This window comes from Saimiri boliviensis, chromosome 13 (assembly GCF_048565385.1).
Source record: "Saimiri boliviensis isolate mSaiBol1 chromosome 13, mSaiBol1.pri, whole genome shotgun sequence".
Lineage (NCBI taxonomy): Eukaryota > Metazoa > Chordata > Mammalia > Primates > Cebidae > Saimiri > Saimiri boliviensis.
Window position 1 is genome coordinate 103999948 of NC_133461.1, and position 21368 is coordinate 104021315.

Sequence of the window (21368 nt, forward strand, 5' to 3'; positions counted from 1 at the left end):
CAAGCCACAGTATAGCCTTCAATGATAAGTGAGAGTTGGTACTTGGTGTCTAGAGATGGTGGGATGACTGCTGTCTTTCTGCCCTGTGGTGAACTGAATGGTACAGGTTCTGTGTCAAGGGATTACGTGAGGGATTACAAACTCAGTGGTGATAGATGCTGCATTTCTTTTATAAAAACAGAAGCCTCAATATTTATATGCAGTCTCCCAACTTTTAAATACTGTGTAGGTCAAACAAAATATTAAATCTGCGGGGTTGATCCAGTCCCCTAAGCCAGGAGTTTCCGCCCTCTACTGTTGTACATACAGAGACACGTTCTTGGTTCATTTTTCTAGCTTTGACTTTCTACATATTCTAGTCCCTTATCATCTGCTACAGGCTAGATATTGCTTCTACATGGTCCACTGATTTTTACAGTATTCAGTTCTGCATATCATCATTGTCTATCTTCTGAAATCTTTATATGGAGTTTCCTTCACCCTTGATGTTTTCTAGTCAATGTACAGAATCATAAGATTCAAATACTGCATCTCTGTTCATTTCATCACCATATCCTGTGAATCCAGCAAGCATTTTTATTTTGGAAGCATAGACCTACTGTTAGAATTTTAGCAACTAGGAACAGAAAATACAATTATTTGTTATGTTCTCTTCATCATCTTTACCAAGATTCTCTCTAGAGTCTGTCTGGTCATTATTTGAAAGAGCCAGGGGTGCATGATCATTGATATTGGTAAGTATTATTAATAAAATAAAGCTTACCAAGGAAAGTTTTTCCATCTGAAGTCATTCATAGCATCCTTTTAATGTGGTTTGTTCTGTGAGGTACTGGAAGATAAATTAATAACTTGAGCTAAAGTCTCCAAGCATTGGAGAACTATTCCCATTGGATCAAAAATCTTAACCTGGTGGGTCTCCAGTACTACATCCTGTTTCTCCTCCTCCTCCTCTTTCTTCATCTTCTTCTTCTTATTATTTTGATACAGAGTTTCGCTCTTGTTGCCCAGGCTGGAGTGCAGTAGTATGATCTTGGCTAACTGCAGACTCTGCCTCCTGGGTTCAAGTGATTCTCCTGCCTCAGCCTCTCAAGTAGCTGGGATTACAGGCATGTGCCACCACGCCCGGCTAATTTTATATTTTTTGTAGAGACGGGATTTCTCCATGTTGGTCAGGCTGGTCTTGAACTCCCGACCTCACATGATCTGCCCGCCTCAGCCTCCCAAAGTTCTGGATTACAGGCATGAGCCACTGCGCCTGGCCCTTATTTTATTTTTTAGAAATTCCGCTGGAGAGAGGTATATAGTTGTCACTAATTATCTCCTCCCTTCCTCTTGTTGGACATGTTTCCAGTCCATCAAAAGTGATTACACAGCTATTGGGAAGAAAAACTTAATTCCTTCAAGATATTAGAAACTACTGCTTTGATGCTTTTTCCCAAATAGTGATTTATTCATAATTAGAATAATTAAAAGGTTTGTTAGAGCCACTGTATAAAACTGAATTTTGGAAAGGAACTTGGGACAATGAGTCCCTGCTGTTGCTGGGGGAAAGCAAGCCTTGTCCAAGCAGTTCTTGGCTGAGAGATACCTGCCTAGCTCTGGATTTCTGTGTATTTAGGAAACAAGTTTCTCATCATAGTTTGATTCTGTAAATAAACTCCCCCACTCAAAAAAGTATTCTCAAGAAGCCATTCCAGTGTTGTTATTTTTGTTACAAATACTATCTTGTGTACCTTTATACTCCTTAAGTGGTTTCCCTAAAGATGTGATAGCTTTTAGAAAGATTAATGCTTCAAACTTTCAGAGGGGCAAAAGAGCTAACATTTCTAGGTGCCTACTTTAGGAACCTCTTCTTCTGTATCTTTATTCCTCATACTGATCCTTTTATGAAGATATCATTGTCTACAATTCACAGAAGAGAAAATGAGGGCTTAAAATTAAGAAATTTGTACAAGATCAAACTGCTAACAACCTGAGGTCAAACACATAACAGTCTTGCTTAAAATCTTATTCTTCATAATCTCTTATTTTACCTAACTCCCAGTTTTTCATTTTAGGAAGATTACTTTGTTAACTATGTATAACACGAATAAGACAGAAGGTAGGGAGGGAGAGTGGTTGGAAACCATTGCATTAGTACAACAGAAAGAGAAGGTCTTGAGTAAGACAGCAGTAGGATTGGAGAGAAAGATACAGATTAAAAAAACCTGCTAAGGAGGGCAATTGGCACCACTTAGTGTAGCATTTTTGTATTTTGTTTTAATTCGCTATGTAAAGAATGAATTTTTCCAGCTGTGAAGTTTAGTTTAAAATGATGACCTATTAATTGTATTTTGAATTTATCTAATAAAGCTTAGTATTTTGGGATATGACATAACAAAGTATAAAGGCAGAATTTTAAGATTTTAAGTCCATTATTCCTCTGCCTTTCATGGGGAATATGTTTTTTTTTTTCCAATTTTTGAAATAACTTTAATAAGATATAATTCACATACCATACAGTTTACCCATTTAAAGTATACTGGTCAATGAATTTTACTGTATTCACAGTTGTGTAACCATCATCAAATCCATAGGGGATATTCTTAATACAGTTGTGTTTGATATGTATTTTCAAATATTTATTTTTATTTATACTTTAGCTCAGATAAAAGAAGTAATAAAGAGCCTTAGATATAAATTTAGGTCATTTAAAAATGCTGGTTAGAAATAATGTAAAAGAATTTAAGGCCCATTTGAGTCTGGAAGTTAATCAAAAGATTGATGAAGTCTTGCCACCTATAGTTACATACAAATTCATAATACAGTGATAACTTTTTGAGACCTAGTTTTATTTGGTTGCATACAGTAAGTCCAAATATTCATACTGTATATTTGTATGGGATATTGTAGTTTATAATTGTTATTATTGTTTGAGAACCCAGGAGCTTATCAGTAGATATCTGGGGAATAGAATTCAGAATAAGGGATCTGAAACATGGATACTTCAGAAGGTAAAATTGAGATAAACCCCTGTCATTTTGGAGTGGAATACATTATCTTGCAGAATATAGAGAAGTGTAAGAGAGAAAATGTGATGCTTATCTGCAACCCAGGTTTTTAAAGACAGGTGTGTAAGAAAGATGTATGTTCTACAACTCAGAGAGCCTCTTCTCATGAATTGGAGTAATTTTTATGTCTGTTAGCAAGGTAGTATAAAATGTGAGGCCCTAAAGTAACTTTTGTAGTAGATTTTGAGGAAACCAGAGAAATAAACTATTGTCCTTGGGTTGCTTACAGTATTATGAGTATTGGGTAAAAGAGAAGTTAACTCTCTGGAATTTGCTAGACTTCAGCTTTTAGTTGTGAACCATTATCTCTTTGACCACCTGGTTATTTTGAATTATATATTAGCGTATCCTCCTGAGATGTGGAAAGTAAAACACTTCTTCACTTCTTTTGCAATTGGGACCATGTGAATTCTCTCATCCTCTGATGCCTTTTTTTCTTTTCAGCACTCACCACCTAGTAAATTGACTGATGATGCATGAAAGCTAGTTGGAAGAGTAGTTGATAATACTCTGAAGTACAATTTAATGGATGTTGGGAATGTCCAAAAATAATGTCTCGAGTAACTTGTTTATATTATCAGAAATTCTATCATTAGCACTTCATGCTAAATCTCCCATTAAATTAGATTATCCTTTCTAAGGCTGTTGACTTAATCTACGTTAGCTAAGATAATATTTCATGTTTTTTAATAGAAATTTCAAGTATGGATTCTCCTTTGATCTGGCCCTCCTGCCCCCACCTCTGATTTCATGTTCTCGCATGTTATTTCGTTTAATGCAACTCTAGCCATATTATCTTCAGTCCTATTGTTTGAAACTGATAGGCTGTGAGATCTTGATTTTGAATGCTTTGTCCCTCATATCTACATGGCGTGCTGCCTAACTTCATTTATTTATTTGAGACAGGATCTTGCTTTTGCCTAGCCTGGAGTACGGTAATACAGATATGCTCACTGCAGCCTCAACTTCCTGGGCTCAAGTGATCCTCCTGTCTCAGCCTCTAGAGTATCTAGGACTACAGATGCGTGCCATAACACGCAGTAATGTTTAATTTTTTTTTTTTTTGTAGCTATGGAGTCCCACTGTGTTGCACAGTCTGGTCTTGAATTCCTCAGCTCCAGTGATCCTCCTTCCTTGTCCTCTCAAAGTGCTGGGAGTGCAGTCTTGAGCCACTGTGTTAGCACAACCTAACTTTATTCAAATCTTTATTAAGATTTTACTTTTTCAGTAAGGCTTTCTCTGAGCATCCTGTTTAAAATTGTAATCCTACCATCCACTGTCCCTATCTTCATTCCCCACTTTTCGTTTCTCCATTTTATTTATCATTAAAAATATATTGTTTTACCACAAGAATGTAAGCTCTATGTGAGCAGGAATTTTGTTTTGTTTGTTGCTGTATTTCCCAGTGCCTAGCATGTAATAGGTGCTTAGTAAATATTTGCTGAGTGCATAAATGAATTAATACATGGGTTCTGCAGGATTGAGATACAGAGGAAGTGCCTATATTGAGGGGATACCTATATTATTTCCTGTAACCTCATGCTAGAGGTTTTTTAAAGATGGCATTTCTGTGAAAATATGTTTTGAAATTTTATTGTTTTCCCCTTCTATAGGAAATCCTTGTCTATGGCCAGCTGTGGAAGACTTCTGTTTGCACAATTAAAACAATTCTTAACTCTTAACAAAATCTTTTAATGACATGCATTTAGTAGATATTAAGTTTCTGAATGTCTGGAATTTTTGCATTTATTGATTGTGCAAATTAGTATAAGCACTAACCTGGGAATCAGAGTTTCTGGCTCCTACAATTAGATTTTTTTTCTTCTATAAACTGAAGTGATAAAGTAATTAAGTGAACTTAATATCAGTTCTAGCTTAATATAAGGTTATTTACCTTATTCTAGCTTAATGAAATCTCTTTCTCCAATTCTATAATTATTTCCTTTATTAAGGATTGGGAAGCTTCTGGGGTAAGGGAAATGGAAAATAAGGATGAAAACAGTAAATCTTCCAGAAACTCAAGACCACAAGTTTTTGCTCTAGTAATTGTTCATTATACTTTGCTTGCAAAGCAAAGAAAGTAGAGGTTTCAAAGCCACTTGAATGTTTGAGTAATAAATCAGGGCATCTGTATGGGTTCTGTGAGTAAACATTAATTTTTTAACATGAAAATATTCCAGATATATGCCAGCAGGAATGGTTTTTGTTTGTTTCAGTCCAGGAGATAGTTTCCTTTTTTTGAATAATAGTTACACAGACATTAAAATTATTTGTAATGATGATAGGAGACTCTGCCACTCAGTTTTTAAGTTTCCCTGTTGGTGTCAACTCTGGAGAGCTGTCATGGGCTAAGCAACATGGAGATGTTAATCTGGATTCTGTCTGGTATTTTTTAGGTACCTTGGTGGAGGGGTGGCGCATCTGTAGTCTTTACAGAGTTTGGCCTCCAAGGCACTGTGGATGCAGATTGTAAACCCGTGACAAGGTCGGGTGGTAAATAACACATGTTATTTACCTAATTATCAAGAACAAAGCCTATTTATATCTTTGTAACTTTAGCATTTTGGCTTGCAGTGGATACTTAACAAATGCATTTTTTATTTTTTTTTTGTGAGACGGAGTTTCGCTTTTGTTACCCAGGCTGGAGTGCAGTGGCGCGATCTCGGCTCACCGCAACCTCCACCTCCTGAGTTCAGGGAATTCTCCTGCCTCAGCCTCCTGAGTAGCTGGGATCACAGGCACGTGCCACCATGCCCAGCTAATTTTTTGTATTTTTAGTAGAGACAGGGTTTCACCATGTTGACCAGGATGGTCTCGATCTCTTGACCTTGTGATCCACCCGCCTCGGCCTCCCAAAGTGCTGGGATTACAGGCTTGAGCCACCGCGCCCGGCAACAAATGCTTATTAATTGTGTTGGAAAATATTCCAATTATGTTATTTTTAAATTTAGTATTTTAGAATCTTTTGGTGCTAATTTTTAGGACTGGAACCCTTAAGGTCATCTTAAATGGGCATTTTTTTTTTCATTTCTTCACTAAGCAAAGATTTATACTGCTTTTTGCCCGCTCATTTGTAGTAGCTGAAACTGTAGCAATTGATAAGAAACAATCCCTGCTCTTATGCTCTCATTCTGGAAGGGAAAGACAGATAGGTATACAAATTATTGTAATAAAGGATAACAAATCTATGTGTGGTGCTATACTAGCAGAGTTTTGTAAAGGCTATTTGCTGTCCTTAGGCCAATAGAAAAGAAAGGAGAGGAAGGCATTCTGGTTCAGAAGGTCTAAGAGACCTGACTGGCTGGGGCAAGTAATTACTATGTGGGATGAGAGCAACAGAGGTTAGAGACTAGTTTGGGAATTCTCATGAGTTACTTTCACCAAAATCGTATATGAATTCTTTTGAAGTAGACATATCCTAAGTGCTGTCAAGTTTAGCTTCACTTATAATTAAATCATTGAATGTATTTCATTAAGTATTCAGCTTGGAATGTCACTATGTGTATCTTTATGCCTAGACATTTTACTTTACCCAAGACATATATCATTTCATCATTATAATTTTTCTTGTACTCTAAACCAGTACATAGTTTTCAAGTAGAATTATCTTAGGAGCCATTTAAAAATATTCTCGGACCACCACCTCTAGTTTGGATTCATTAAGTCCAGAGTTGGCAGGGATTCTATGCTTATAAAAGACTTACATGTAATTCTGATATACAGCACAGTTTGGGAACAATAGCACTAAACTGACGTGGAGAGAACATTCTACCTGCCATAATATATTTGTACCATAATTCAGTAAGAATGGAATTAGGTTCACGTATAACAACCCCATGGAAGTGGAACACTCTGAGATTTCCATAGAAGGGAATGCTAAGTAGTGTATTATGAACAGTGGTGGCTCATTAGATGTGTTTTGAATGTAAATGAATCTGAAGATCTGAAATCAAACCACAGATTGTACAGTTACAACTCTTTCTGAAACAGTGAAGCCACAAGGGAAGTGACATCTAAACTGGCTGTGCTTGAAGGTGATCATAGTTGGAGTCAGTGCATTGGAGGCACAACTGTGTAGAGGTAGAGATGGTGGCTCAACTCTGACCTAGGGAAAAGTATTCTCTGACATTTCCTAACATAGTTCAACAGAGTTGACCAGTTACTCACTATTAATAATTGGGAAATATATATTTCCATTTTAGATTACATATTTTAGAATAGAAAAAAGTAGGGAACATATTGAGATCAACAGCAAAAATCACGATGTGTTTTAAAGTAATCAAGACCTATAATTCCTATACTAGACTATTACAGTAAATTCTAGAGGATATATGGCAGTCATATGGCTTTTCTTATTACCTGTATTTATTGATAAAGCTCTAGGATTATCTAGCAATAGCCTGGAGACTCTTCTTCCAGAAGCCGTGAAGAATGTGATGTTTTAACCTCTTTTATCTATCCATGAGTTAGTTCAGCAAATATTATAGTGCCTGTTATGTTCCAGATAACATTTTAGGAGCAGAATAGATAATAGACAAATAAAATAATTATATAATATATAAAGTAGTAATGCCTGCTTAGAGGAAGAAGACAATGAAAATAAAACTATGTTGCTTAACAACAACGACAAAAAGCTGAGTTTAGGAAAAGGAAGCCTGGAAAAAAGAGAAGCTGGTGTGGTTGCATCGTACATGTTTAATCAGTGCTTCTTGAATGAATGTGCAAAAGACATAAGTGTTACCTGCATATTTACAAAAAAGTTACATGGTGATGAGAGAAAGTACTGAATGTACTTTTAAAGTATAGGCCGAGAGCATTAATAGTTTCCTTGCATTCTGCTCTGGTTAGGCTCTCTGCAGGAGTTTGAATTTGGAGAGCCACTTTTTAAGAGAAACTCTGACATGGACAGCTAAAGAAGGCAGTCAAGATAATGAAAAACCCAGGCTGAGTGCAGTGGCTCACACCTGTAATCCCAGCACTTTGGGAGGCCAAGGAAGGAGGATCACTTGAGCCTTAACAGGAGTTTGAGATAAGCTTGGGGAATATAGTCGGACCCCGCCTCTACAAAAGATTATTTAAAAATTAGCTGGGCATCGTGGCATGTGCCTGTAGTCCCAGCTACTCTGAAGGCTGAGGTGGGAGGATTGCTTGAGCCTGGGAGGTTGAAGTTTCAGTGAGCTGTGATTGTGCCACTACACTCCAGCCTAGGTGAAGAATAAGACCCTGTCTTTAAAAAGAAGAAAGAAAATGAGAAAACCATATCCAACTGGAATAAGGACTAGGAATATTTATTTAGTTAGTTATTTTTATTGTATTTTTCAGATGGAGTCTCGCTCTGTTTCCCAGGCTAGAGTGCAGTGGCACAGTCTTGACTCACTGCACCCTCCGTCTCCCAGGTTCAAACGATTCTCCTGCCTTAGCTTCCTGAGTAGCTGGGATTACAGGCCCCCCCAACCATGCCTGGCTAATTTTTGTATTTTTAGTAAAGACAAAATTTCACCATGTTGGCATGGCTGGTCTCAAATTCCTGATCTCAAGTGATCCGCCCGCCTCAGCTTCCCAAAGTGTTGGGATTACAGGCGTGAGCCACTGTACCCTGCCCTGACTAGGAATATTTAACATGGAGACTATTTGCAAAGATTATGCTGATTTTTTGAAAGACTGACTTGTAGAAGAAAAAAGAAATTTAATCTTTATCAATCCACCAGACCAATAGGTTGAAGTTACAAGAAACAATTTTAGAAACTGTGAAAGGAAGATCTTTATCAGCACAACTCTCCAATAAGCTTTCCTGTCACTGGAAGTGTAGGAAAGGCTACATGAATATCTATAGGTCTATACGTTTTTGGCAAGTAGTGTATTAATAATTCTTTTGTATAAAAATATTCATGATTTTTGACATATGTAACTTTAATCACAAATCATAATGATGCTTGACATCTTGTACAGTACTTATGACAAGCAAACATTTGCAACAGAGGAATAATAACAAATAGTATTTGAATCTTAAAGTTGGAGAAAGGTGAGGCCTGCTATAGCAGAACTGCAGTTTTGCTTGGAAAAGGGAAGTCCGTTAGCTGATTGAACTTGGGCAAGTACTGTCTTGTCTTAATTACCTACCTGAAAGGATTCTGAGATTAAATGAGCTGTTAAGTATAATGTACTTAATTTCCAGGGAGTGTCTGGCCCAGAGAAGTATTATTTAAATAGTGGTAGTAGTTGTTCTTTACCTTTTTAAACTATCAAGAGGCATTATTTGAGCGATTCCTATTTTAATACTCATTTTTAATTCCTGTATCTGTGATACGTATTTTCCTTGTGTCACCAACCATCCTTCACCCAGGCCCTCCATGTAGCTGTCTCTCAAGTCCCAGCTAAATGTAAGGCCTCATTTATCGGGTATTGTTTGGAACACCTTCTGATTAACTTCTAAAAGGTAAACTTGTCCTTTAGCCATTTTGATTTTAAGAAACAACTGTATCACACGGTTTCCTGCCTCTTCAAAACAAAGATCCTAAATATGATTAATTTCTTGATGAGTCACTGTTATGTGTAGCTGTGATTAAATAGTTGTTTTCATTTATTTTATTTTCTTCTCTTCTGGTAGCTATCATTTGTTTTTTTTTAAATGGGTAAGCCTGTTTTGTTTTGTTTGCGACGGAGTTTTGCTCATTGCCCAGGCTGGAGTACAATGGCTCACCACAACCTCCACTTCCCGGGTTCAAGCAATTCTTCTGCTTCAGCCTCTCGAGTAGCTGGGACTCCAGGAGCGTGCCAACGTGCCCAGCTAATTTTTGTATTTTTAGTAGAGATAGGGTTTCACCATGTTGACCAGAATGGTCTCGATTTCTTGACCTTGTGATCCACTTGCCTTGGCCTCCCAAAGTGGTGGTATTACATTTGTGAGCCACCGTACCCGGCCTGGTTGAGCCTTTTTTTATGCTCTACCAACCACTTTGTAAATTTTTATGTGTAGTCTGGATTTAGAAACCAGATATTGACTTTTGCTAAGGATTTTATATGTTAAAATGATGAGATATCTGATATCTGGAATTTGTTTGAGAATACCTCTTGGAGCAAGAAGAGGATAGGATATAAAACTGGCTATGATTTGCTGATTGTTCAAGCTGGGTGATAGGTATATAAGTGTTCATTAATTCTGCTCTGCTTTTGAACATCTTTGCAAATTTTTATAATAACTTTTTAAAGAAGCACCAGTTAAAAAAGAGTTGTATATTAGCTATATGCAGGTCTATGCATATTTTGTATCTATTTTTATTTTTGTAAGGATTCACAGGAAACTATGGTATTTATCTTTGGTCAGTAGCACGTTTAGGGGAGGGGATGTTCACTTTTCTTTTTATCTTGCTGGAGTTTTGTGATTTTTTTTTTTTTACCTCTATTAGTTATGTTTGTTTATTTCTATATTTATGTATATATGAATTTTTTAAAATTTATATCTAGTCAGAAAGGAGGTTCATATTCTCATCTGTAAATTGAAAGTACCAATAGTTTCTAACTTATGGGATTGTGAGGATTGCATACTTCTCTATTTTAACTTTTTTTGGTTTTATTTTTAGATATTTTAGATGTATAAAGTTGAGTTCTGTGTAAGGGGCTAAAGGAGCAGTAAAAGAGGCTATGTAATGGTGTTTAAACTTTTGGAGATTCTTTTTTAGTATACACATCTGGGCTTAAAGGTCTTACTATTCAGTCGTGTAATGTCCCCTGTCATCTCTCCCAGTGATGGCTTGCTTGCTGCCTGTGCCACCCCTACTTAGTTCTTTGGTTTCTTCCAGAAGCCTTATATTCTTCTTAAAATTTATTTCTTCCGTGATATAAATATTCTGCTCTTTCTGTGTTTACCATTTATTGAGTGAAACAGATCTATGCCAAGCTGTACAATGTAAATTCAATTTTAAATCACCACTGACATACTGGATTCACGATGTAGCATTTTTCCAAGGTGGGAGTATTTGGGAGGTGATTTGATAAAATTTCTCATAACTTAAAATGTTAGGTACTCTGTCACAATTATTATGCTAGAATTTTACCCTAATGATATACTTACATGTGTACGAAGCTGTATGAAAAAGGATGGGTGACAAGAAACTGTATGATGTCTAGGTGTAAAAGAAGGAGGTTGGGGTGGGAGGTCAGCTTATCTTTCATTTTATGTCTTTCGAAGTTTACTTTTTCCTGTACCTTACACAGTAATTACTTTTTATAGTCAAGAGAAAATCTAGGGTAGAACAAGCCACCTTGCCACCTATATCCACAGGTTTTTATTCCTAATAGATTTTTCTTGATTATATTTTTCTTCAGAGTTCAACACTGCTGATGGTAGGCTTCTTCATTGCTCAACTTGACTTTATGTAGTGTTTTGACAGATCTAGTCCTTTGGTAATTAAGTGTTCATTTCTGATGGTAGAAATTTTTATAATTTTATCAAATATGTTTATATGTATTTATCTATTGCATATACATGTATTCCTATATGTAAATGTGGCCATATATTTATTAAAAAGTATAGTCCTCTTTTTAATTTACTTCTCAAGTTGTTTTCTTTCTTAACGTCCTTTATTCCTTGGCTTCCCAGGCCATTCCCATATCCTTCCTGATCCATATATATGCACACATACCAGTTCTTCACCCCAGTTCCATTATGTGTTCTTTTCTTCTGTGCTCTTGTACATAGGTATGTGTGTATGTATGTAGTGTATATGTATGTATGCCTTTAAATATGCACACTGACATCAGCACACGCATATAAAGGGATGTTATGGTTGTAATTTTTTTAAAAAAAACCTGATCATATTATATTCTTTCCTTTTTTTGGAGACGGAGTCTCACTCTGTCATGAGGCTGGATGCAGTGGTGCGATCTCAGCTCACTGCAACCTCCACCTCTCAGGTTCAAGCAATTCTCCTGCCTCAGCCTCCCAAGTAGCTGGGAATACAGGCTTGTGCCACCATGCCCAACTAATTTTTAAATTCTTAGTAGAGATGGGTTTTCACAGTGTTGGCCAGGATGGTCTGGATCTCTTGACCTTGTGATCCACCTGCCTCAGCCTCCCATAGTGCTGGGATTATAGGCATGAGCCACCATACCCAGCCTACACTGTTTGTTAAAACAGCATTTTGCTTTTTACTCAACACTGCATTATATAAATCCTACCAAATCACTTGATAATTTATTCTTTTTAATGATTGCATTTGTGTTAATTGATGTAAGTATATTGTAATTTATTCAGCCATTTATGTATTGATTGAAACAACTCCTTGTAGAGTTAAGATATTAACCTGAGGTCAGGAGTTGGAGACCAGCCTGGCTAACATGGTGAAACCCCATCTCTACTAAAAATACAAAAATGAGCTAGGCATGATGGCAGGTGCCTGTAGTCCCAGCTTCTTGGGAGGTTGAGGCAGGAGAATCACTTGAACCTGGGAGGCAGAGGTTGCATGAGCTGGGATCGTGCCACTATACTCCAGCCTGGGCAACATGGTGAGACTCCGTCAAAGAAGAAAAAAAAGTAATTGGAAAGTAGGTGACATTCTTGTATATATTTCCTTATGTGTGGTTACTTTTATTTCTTTAGAATAGATTCTCAGGAGTAGGGTTGCTAAATTTAAGGTGTAAATTCTTTAAATTTTAATATATTTCACAATATTTCTTTCCAAAATGTTGTTGTAATTCACATTTACACCAGTGAAATATGGTAGTATGATTGGAGATATATCAGTTTTTAAAATTTTTTACTGAAGTGATACCTCATTTTAAACTGTTATTCTCTTGACTCCTAGTACATTTGAGTATTTTTTAAATAAGTGTGACAACTTCAATCTGCCCTTTTTCTACATGTCAAATATTTTTTCCAGTTTAACTACTTAGTTTTTTTTTTTTCGTAATAGGAAAATTTTAACCTTTTGTTTATCTTTTAAAGTTTTTGGTCTTTGTCAAGCATGTCTACAAGACCTGTCATCTTCTAAGTTTTGTTGTAGATGTGTTACTGTGACTTATTTTTTTACATTTGTCTTTATTCTGTCTGATGCTTATTTTTTACATACAGTGTAAGACAAAGGTACAATTCTGGTTTTTTGCTAGATGATAATCAGTTTTTCAATTATCATTTAAAAAAATATTGTTTCCTGCTGCATTAAATGTAACCTTTGATAGCATATTGTGCTGTACGTGCTGTAATCTGCAATTAAGATCTTTATTCAGTCCTGCTGCTTTGTGTGTCCGTTTCTATGCCAGTGCCGTATTGATTTCATTACAGTGGCTTTTGAATGTATTTCTGATATCTGGTCAGAGAGGTTCACTTTTGTTTTTCTTCTTGTGCACAATTTTCTTCAAATGCCTGCTCTGACCCCATTAAAAAGTAGACAAAAGACATGAGCAGACACTTCTCAAAAGATTTACAAGCAGCCAGCAAACATGAAAAAATGCTTATCATCTCTAATTATCAGTGAAATGCAAATCAAAACTGCAGTGAGATACCATCTCACACCAGTCAGAATGGCTATTATTTAAAAAGTTACAAAACAACAGATGTTGGCAAGGCTGCTGTGGAAAGCAGTTTGGAGATTCCTCAAAGAACAAAAAATAGGCTGGGCACCGTGGCTCACACCTGCAATCCCAGCACTTTGAGGCAGGCATTATCACCTGAGGTCAGGAGTTTGAGACCAGCTTAGCTAGCATGGTGAAACCCTGTCTCTACTAAAAATATGAAAATTAGCTGGGCATGGTGGCATGCACCTGTAATCCCAGTTACCTAGGAGGCTGAGGTGGGAGAATTGCTTGAACCCAGGAGGTGGAGGTTGCAGTGAGCCGAGATCTCGCCATTGCACCCCAGCCTGGGTAACAAGAGCGAAACTGTCTCAAAAAAAAAAAAGGTTGCACTCCAGCCTGGACAACACAGCAAGACTCTGTCTGAAAAAAAAAAAAAAAGGAAAAGAAAAAAAAAAAAGAAAAATTGAACCATTCCGGGCGCAGTGGCTCACACCTGTAATCCCAGCACTTTGGGAGGCTGGGCAAATCACCTGAGGTTTTGAATTTAAGACCAGCCTGACCAACATGGAGAAACCCTATCTCTACTGAAAATACAAAATTAGCCAGCTGTGGTGGCGGGTGCTTGTAATCCCAGCTACTTGGGAGGCTGAGGCAGGAGAATCACAGAAGCCTGAGTGGCAGAGGTTGTGGTGAGCTGAGATCTCCCCATTGCACTCCAGCCTGGGCAGCAAGAGTGAATTCTCAGAAAAAAAAGAAAAACTGAACTAAGCAATTACAGAGAGAGAGAGAGAGAGAAAGAGAGAGATTGATAGAGAGAGTGTGTGAGTTTGTGTGTGTGTGTGTGTGTATCTCCAAAGGAAATAAAAGGATATTATATAAATAAAATATTTTTTTATTTTATATATTTTTCTACCAAAAGACACATGCACCCTCATGTTCATCACAGCACTATCACGGTAGCAAAGACACGCAATCAACCTAGGTCCCCATCAACAGTGAAATGGATGAAGAAAATGTGCATTTACACCATGGAATACTACCCATAAAAAAAAAGAGTGAAATCATGTCCTTTGCAGCAACATGGATACAGCTGAACACCATTATCCTATGTGAATTCATCTAGGAACAGAAAATTAAATACCGCATGTTCTCACTTATATGTAAGTGGGAACTAAACATTTGGTACACATGGGCATAAAGGTGAGAGCAATAGACCGTGGAGACTCCAAGACGGAGGAAAGAGGAAATGGGGGCAAAGCTTGAAAAAATAACTGTTGGGTACTATGCCTGCTACCTGGGTGATGGGTTCACTTGTACCCCAAACCTCAACATGATGTAGTATCCCCTTGTAACAAACCTATACATGTACCCCTTGAGTCTAAAATGAAAGTTGAGAAACAAAACCTTTCGGCCGGGCGCGGTGGCTCACGCCTGTAATCCCAGCACTTTGGGAGGCCGAGGCGGGTGGATCACAAGGTCGAGAGATCGAGACCAACCTGGTCAACATGGTGAAACCCCGTCTCTACTAAAAATACAAAAAATTAGCTGGGCATGGTGGCGCGTGCCTAAAATCCCAGCTACTCAGGAGGCTGAGGCAGGAGAATTGCCTGAACCCAGGAGGCGGAGGTTGCGGTGAGCCGAGATCGCGCCGTTGCACTCCAGCCTGGGTAACAAGAGCGAAACTCCGTCTCAAAAATTAAAAAAAAAAAATTAAAAAAAAAAAAACAAAAAACTTTTCTGCTCTATTAGGTCCTATTTTATTTATTTATTTATTTATCTTTTTTTGAGATAGAGTTTTGTTCTGTCACCCAGGATGGAGTGCAGTGGGACAGTCTCGGCTTACAGTAGCCCCTGCCTCCTGGGTTCAAGTGATTCTCCTGCCTCAGCCTTCTGAGTAGCTGGGATTACAGGTGTGTGCCACCATGCCTGGCTAATTTTTATATTTTTAGTATAGATGGGGTTTCACCATGTTGGCCGGGCTGGTCTTGAACTCTTGACCTCAAGTGGTTTGCCAGCCTCAGCCTCTCAAAGGGCTGGTTTTACAGGCATGAGCCACCATGCCCGGCCTAGGTCCTATTTTTAAATTAAAAGGAAAACCTTTTGGGCTTCTTTCTCAATATAGTTATTCATAAATATTGGGAAAAGTTACCACTGTGAATGAAATTTCTTTCCCATTCTTTAGGTGTTTCCTGCTCAACTAAAGAAACTTAAATATATTGTATTATACTTCATTTTAATAAGTGCTTTTATTTCAGGGTTTTTTTTTTTTAAAATTTTTTAAAGAGACTGAGGTTTTGCTATATTGCCCAGGATAGTCTTGAACTCCTGGCCTCAAGCAATCTTTTTGCCTCAGTGTCCTGAGTCACCGGGATTACCAACATGAGCCACTGCACACAGCTAATTTCAATTTTTAAAAAATGTAATTACTTGAGTTTTCTAGACATTTGGATTTTCTGACCCCTCCCCTCAGACGGAATCTTGCTTTGTCACCCAAACTGAAGTACAGTAGCATTCACTGCAGCCTCCACCTCCCTGGTTCAAATAGCTGTCTTGCTTAACCTCCTGAATAGCTGGGATTACAGGTCCATGCCACCACGCCCAGCTAATTTTTGTATTTTTAGTAGAGATGGGGTTGCAACATGTTGGCCATGCTGGTCTCGAACTCCTGACCTCATGATCCACCTGCCTCAGCTTCCCAGAGTGCTTATATTACAGGCATAAGCCACTGCGTCTGGCCTGGGTTTTTGTTACAAAGAATGTCTCTTTTCTTTGTCGCAGGGTATTGCTATGTAGATTATAATTTTCTTTGTGAGTTCTTTGATCCAAGGGTTATTTATGATTATCTTATAGTTTATAAATACTTATTTTTGTACATTTTTTACTAGATTTTTTGGATTATATATCTATGAAATTAAATGTTTTATTTTACCCAGTTTGTAATCAGTTATGGTGATGAACATAGGAAAAAAAAACTTCTTCGTTAGAAGGTTTACAGAGTATCTTTTTATCTTTAAAATTATGTTGTTGATAATATATCAAATTTCCGTTTTTAAAATTTTCTCCAGTTATATTTGTTCATTCTAAAATGTATACTGAAATAACTCACGTTAATATTTTTAAAAACAAAATTATTAATGTTGTTATGACTTTTGCTTTATTACCTCTAATGTTCTTTGGTCTTGTGTTTGTAACTCTTATATCTTGGTCATAAACTGTATATTTTATAATTGTATAATTATTCTCTTTCTCTTTCTCCTTTCTTTTTCTTTTTTTTTTTTTTTTTTTTTGACATGGGGCCTCACTCTGTCACCAGGCTGGAGTGCAGTGATGCGATCTCAGCTTACTGTAACCTCCACCTCCCAGGTTCATATGATTCTCCTGCCTGAGCCTCCCGAGTAGCTGGGACTACAGGTGCATGCCACCATGCCCAACTAAGTTTTGTATTTTTTTTGTAGAGACAGGGTTTCACCATGTTGGCCAGAATGGTCTCTTGACCTTGTTATCCCCCTGCCTCAGCCTCCCAAAGTGCTGGGATTACAGGTGTGACCCACCGAGCCCGGCTTTTCTCTCTCTCTTTTTTTTTTGATAGGTTACTTGTTTTCTATGGCCAGGTGTTTGAATGTGATCCAGCTAGTAATGTGATCCATAAATTTGTATCCCTAATGCCTTTTAATATAAACTTTTTGTTATAGTGTTCTACTTTTTTTATTGTGTTGAAATATATGTAACAGGCCAGGCATAGTGTCTCACACCTGTCATTCCTGGCACTTTGGGAGGCTGAGGCAGGGGGATCAGGAGGTCAAGAGATCAAGACCATCCTGGCCAACATGGTGAAACCCTATCTCTACTAAAAATACAAAAATTAGCTGGGCATGGTAGTGCATGCCTGTAGTCGCAGCTACTCAAGAGGTTGACGCAGGAGAATCGCTTGAACCCAGGAGGCGCAGGTTACAATGAGCTGAGATCTCACCACTGCACTCTGGCCTGGCGACAGAGCAAGACTCCATAACATCAGCAACAACAACAAAATACACACACACACACACACACACACACACAAAACCATAAAATCTCCATTTTAATATATGTAGTTCACTGGCATTAAATACGTACACAGAGTATATAGCAGTCACCACTGATTTCCAAAATATTTTCATCCTCCCAAAATGAAACTCTGTACCCTTAAATAATAACTTCTCATAATTCCTTGCCCCTTTTACCCACCATTCTACTGTCTCTATGATTTTGACTACTGTACGTACCTCTTGTAAATGGAATCATATAATATTTGGCCCTTTGTGATTGGGTTGTTTCACTTAGCATAATGTTTTCAAGGTTCATTCATGTTTTTGTGTCAGAATTTCCTTCCTTTTTAAGGCTGAGGCAATATTCTATTGTTTGTATGTAGATCACATTTGGTTTATCCATTTATTTGCCGGTGGACATTGGGGCTATATTCCCACCTTTGGCTTTTGTGGATAATGCTGCTTTGAACACAGCCTGATTCCACTCCTTTTGGATAGATATCCAAGAGTGGAATTGCTGGATCATATGCTAATTCTGTATTTAGTTTTTTGAGGAACTGCCATACTGTTTTCCATAGTTACTTCACTATTTTGTATTTTAGCCAGCATTTAATCCAGTAAGGATTCTGTTTTCTCCACATCATTGCCACACTTATTATTTATGCTTCTTTTTAAATAATAGGAATTCTAATTGTGTGATTTTATTTGGTTTTTTGTTTGTTTGTTTGTTTTTTGAGACAGGGCCTCGCTGTGTTGCCAAGACTGGTCTTGAACTCCTGGCCTCAAGCGATCCTCCTGCCTCAACCTCCTGAGTAGATGGGATCACAGGTGTGAGCCATTGCACTCAGTGTGATGTGATCTTAAACCCCTTTTTATTTAGTTCTTAATCTATTTTTAAAACATCTGTCAATTAGAATAAATAATCTGTCTCCTCTGCCAGAAGAGCTCTGTGAAATTGAGAGAATTCATAACATCTTGTTGTGCTATTACAGGCATGAGCCACTGCACCCGGCCTGTTTTTTAAGTCAGCAAGACGATTATCTATAACAGGAACTTCATGATTGCTACAATTTAGGATATACAAATGTGAAAGATTTCTAACTTTACCTTGTACATTTTGCATATATCATTAGTCATTGTTAGACACTTCTGCCGTAATTCAATACTGAATGTGTATTTTAATGTGAGTTTTTGACATCCACATTTTTAACTTTTGTCTCATTTATAATCTTAGTTTAGAGTTACTGGAAATTGTCTCTATAACTATGGTTTTAAACAGCTAATAAGTTGTCTTTATGATCTTTAGCTTCTAAACAGTGAATAGTAGATATTTTTTGTGAGGATCTGTCTGAATTGAAAAGGGTCAAAGTGTGTCTAATGAATAAAGCAGTAGAATGCAAATCAGAAGACATAATATTTAACATGATTAGCTAGTGTTAACTCTTGATATCCATACGTTATATAATTAAAATTTTATTCAACACTTGATTAACATAAATATTTCTCAATTTTCTATCTTTGTTCTACAGAATGGTAGATAACGCAGATCATCTCTGGAAAGGATATTGATCCGCCTCATGTAAAGTATGCTCAGTTCCTTTCCAGTGGTGTAAGTATCTAGTCCTTCTTGATTTTTATCTTCACAATCATTATAATAAAGTTATTATGATTATGATTATGATCCAGATTTTACAACAGATGTTTGTAGAGTTGAAAAGATTTTTTTTAGAAAATGATCCAATGGAATACCTGTTTGACATTAAGGTGAATAAGTGTCATGATCATGTGGTGAGAAATGAATTTTTAAATCTGTTAGCCTTCTCTTACCATTTGTTTCAACTTTGAATTTTAAAATTAATTTTAAATTGAATATAAAATTACTGATTTTTAACTGCTTAAAGCTTAGATAGATGGCTGTTTAAGAGAGCTAGTATTAGATTCCTTGTGACAAGCAGACTACTGGAAGTATACACCTTCCTGTTGCCTTTTGTCTGCAGACTTACAGCACCTTAACCATTTTCCTTTACCTGATGGGGGGATGATAATGTAGTTAAGCCTATTAGCTAATATGCTAGCCTTTCTTTGGAGTCAGGCAGAAAATACAAATTGAGATAGTGGTATTGTGTTGAGAGTGTTTTTGTGCTAGAATATGAACTATAACCACCAGTTCGTATTAAATAGGCCTTTGAATAAAAGTATTCCGGGAATTTCAGATATTAGAGAAGACAAAGTATCTATTAGCTCATTAAGTGCATCTTTAGAGTCTAATGCAGAGTGCCTTTAGCATAAGTATTTTCTAAAATTTGATGGAGTCTCCACTTTGCCTAAATTCTTTCCGTTTTGGTTGACAGTTCTATAATACAGTAAGAAGACATTAAGAGAGATTTTCCTTATTGTTTAGGCTTTTCATTACAGTTCCTCACCCTCCCCACCTCATAGATTCTGTGATACAGTGAAAAGTTTCTGGAATAGACCTTGAAGATGTAAACTGTAGCCTGACTTTCTGCTAAGTAGCTATATACTAGAGAAGGCACTTATCTCTTTGTGCCTTAGTTTCCCTCTCCGTGTTTTTAAACAGTTTATTTGCTAATGGCTGTTTTCAATGTATCAGCCTTCTCTTTTACCATTTCTGTTTTCAACTTTGAATCTTCACATTAATTTTAAATTGAATATAAAAGTACTTATTTTTAACTGCTCAAAGCCTAGAAGCTTCTGAGATAGATGGCTAAACATTCAAGAGAGTTAAGATGTCTAATGGCTGTTGAAAATAGCAAGTGTCTAATGGTTATTGAAATGAATGTAAGCATCATGAAGCCATGAGTTATTGCCTGATTTGTTCCTTGTTGTGTCCTCTGTGCCTCACACAAGATCTGTTACATACTAGGCATTCAATAAATGTTACTTAAGTGAATGGTTTTTGTCTAAATGGTCTCCAGTTCTCTCCTCATTCCATACTAATTTACATCTCCATCTATAAACATACATGTTTGTACTTGGATTTTTGTTGCATATGGTAGAAATAAGATGATCAAAGTGTCATTTCATGAATCATTGTGTTTATTGCCATACAAAGAAAATGTTTTCTTGGGTTCACAGTACTTAATGATGGGGAGAGTAACATGGATGCACTTCACGGGGAATACACTCAATAGATGAGGTACATTAACCACATTGTGAATGTGTTCCAAAGCTATTAAAGTCTCTTTTTTCAATTATGATGAAAGGAGGCCTCTGTTCAAGTGAAGGCTAAAGGTGGAAGCGTACCTTTATATGAGCAGTTCTTGGGAGAAGCTGGCTTGGCCACCATAGCTGAGATCCTGAACCACATGTTAGGCTACTCAGTGCTAGAAGGTGCTGGTTTGTGAGGTGTAAAAGCTCTGAGGCATGTTGCAGCCTGAGCTCTCTGGTTTTGGAGAAGCAGCTGACAGAGAGTAGCCCTGCTGCAGTCTAAGCTCCCAAAGTGTCTGTTAAGCTCTTGAGTGTATATGTATTTTGAAGTCTAGTAGTTGTGACAGTAACTCATATATGGATTTTGATAAGATGTGAGTTAACATTCCTGAGAGGATGGAGAGTTCACTCTTGGATAAAAATACTGTGATTGACACTAAAGTGTGTTAAATTATGCATAGAGTGTGTTGACACTAGAGTGTGTTAAATTATGCACACTAGAGAGTGTGTAAATATCATGTATGCAAAACAAAACTAACCTATTTTGCCTAGTCATTCTAGATAATAAAAATAAAGGCAGCAGAATTCAGCTGAAGAAAAAGCTGTTACAATA

At 37.1% G+C, this 21368-nt stretch overlaps 1 protein-coding gene across 17 annotated transcripts in view; it reads left to right on the forward strand.

Moving 5' to 3' along the window:
- HMBOX1 (homeobox containing 1) overlaps positions 1-21368 on the forward strand; it is a 167379-nt gene that overhangs the window by 56795 nt on the left and 89216 nt on the right. For all 17 annotated transcript variants that reach the window (XR_012513306.1, XM_074384137.1, XM_039461137.2 and 14 more), the window contains exon 2: positions 19117-19196. Coding sequence is in view for 16 of the 17 variants with exons in the window: in XM_074384137.1 (XP_074240238.1) it covers positions 19174-19196 (23 nt within the window). In the remaining variant the exon portion in view is untranslated. The remainder of the gene's footprint in view (positions 1-19116; positions 19197-21368) is intronic.